We start from the raw sequence: 1,021 nt of genomic DNA on the forward strand, positions 1-1,021 counted from the left end.
TTCAGCTTTGCATCACAGGAATAAATTACATTTTGAAATATATTAAAATAGAAAAAAAATATTTTAAATTGTAATAATATTTAGTTAATAATAGTTGTTTTTTTATCATCAAATAAATGCTGGCTTGGTGAACATAAGAGACTTTTCAAAAACATTAAAGAATCTTTTCTCCAAACTTTTGAACAGCAGTGTACACCTGTGATCGCACATCAATTGAATTCTATATTAATGTGAAAAGTTGCATAGTTTGACTTGATAAAATCAGCTTCTTCCTCGTCTGGACACTTGGCTCTGTAGTTTCTCATTATTCAGTGACTCTTCATGGATTTCTAATATGAAACCAAACTACTTACAATTAACTTTTGTTCCTGTTTTTCTTCCTCTCATTTTATACCTCATTCTTCTTTTAAGTCAAGAAACAGGGTCAGACAGGCATTATCTCCTGTATTGCCTTCAGTTCTTGTCATTCCATGTACGCCTGTGGGTCGTATTCTCATTCGGCCGGCCTTTACTCCTGTGAGGACGGTTCTCTGCTGGCTCTGCTGCCCGCACGACACCACGGAGGCCTTACACACCTGCTGTTCTCACCCAACGGCTATCACATGTACACGGGTGGTCGCAAGGTCAGTGGTCTTCTGTGCCTCACAGGTTTACTTTGCCAAATTCAATATGACAGATATATCCACCAATTAGAAACACTGTTATTTGTTGCATGTTTTGAATTCTCCAGCTAATGTTATGCGTCACTGCTTTCAGGACTCGGAGATCCTGTGCTGGGACCTCAGAGACCCGGGACAAGTTCTGTTCTCCATGCACAGGAACGTCAGTACAAACCAGCGGATCTACTTTGACCTGGACCAGTGAGATAAAGATACACAGTTTTACTAAAAACGACAGCATAGTATTTAGACCCATTTATGTTTTGCTTATGTAGATATTTGTGTGTCTGAAATAGATCTGGCCGATATCTTCTGAGTGGGGACACAGACGGTGTGGTGTCAGTGTGGGACACCCTCACAGC

The 1,021-nt window shown here is 40.0% G+C and overlaps 1 protein-coding gene across 1 annotated transcript in view; it reads left to right on the top strand.

The window, feature by feature from the left end:
- Positions 1-411: 411 nt before the first annotated feature.
- Positions 412-1,021, top strand: part of LOC107580152 (telomerase Cajal body protein 1-like) — a gene marked incomplete at its 5' end in the record, with an annotated part of 2,278 nt that continues 1,668 nt past the window's right edge. Inside the window, 3 exons of the mRNA XM_016265893.1 lie at positions 412-623; positions 757-860; positions 956-1,019. Coding sequence (XP_016121379.1) covers positions 412-623; positions 757-860; positions 956-1,019 — 380 coding nt within the window. The remainder of the gene's footprint in view (positions 624-756; positions 861-955; positions 1,020-1,021) is intronic.

The sequence above is a fragment of the Sinocyclocheilus grahami genome, unplaced genomic scaffold (assembly GCF_001515645.1).
Source record: "Sinocyclocheilus grahami isolate Dianchi unplaced genomic scaffold, SAMN03320097.WGS_v1.1 scaffold25794.1, whole genome shotgun sequence".
Classification (NCBI taxonomy): domain Eukaryota; kingdom Metazoa; phylum Chordata; class Actinopteri; order Cypriniformes; family Cyprinidae; genus Sinocyclocheilus; species Sinocyclocheilus grahami.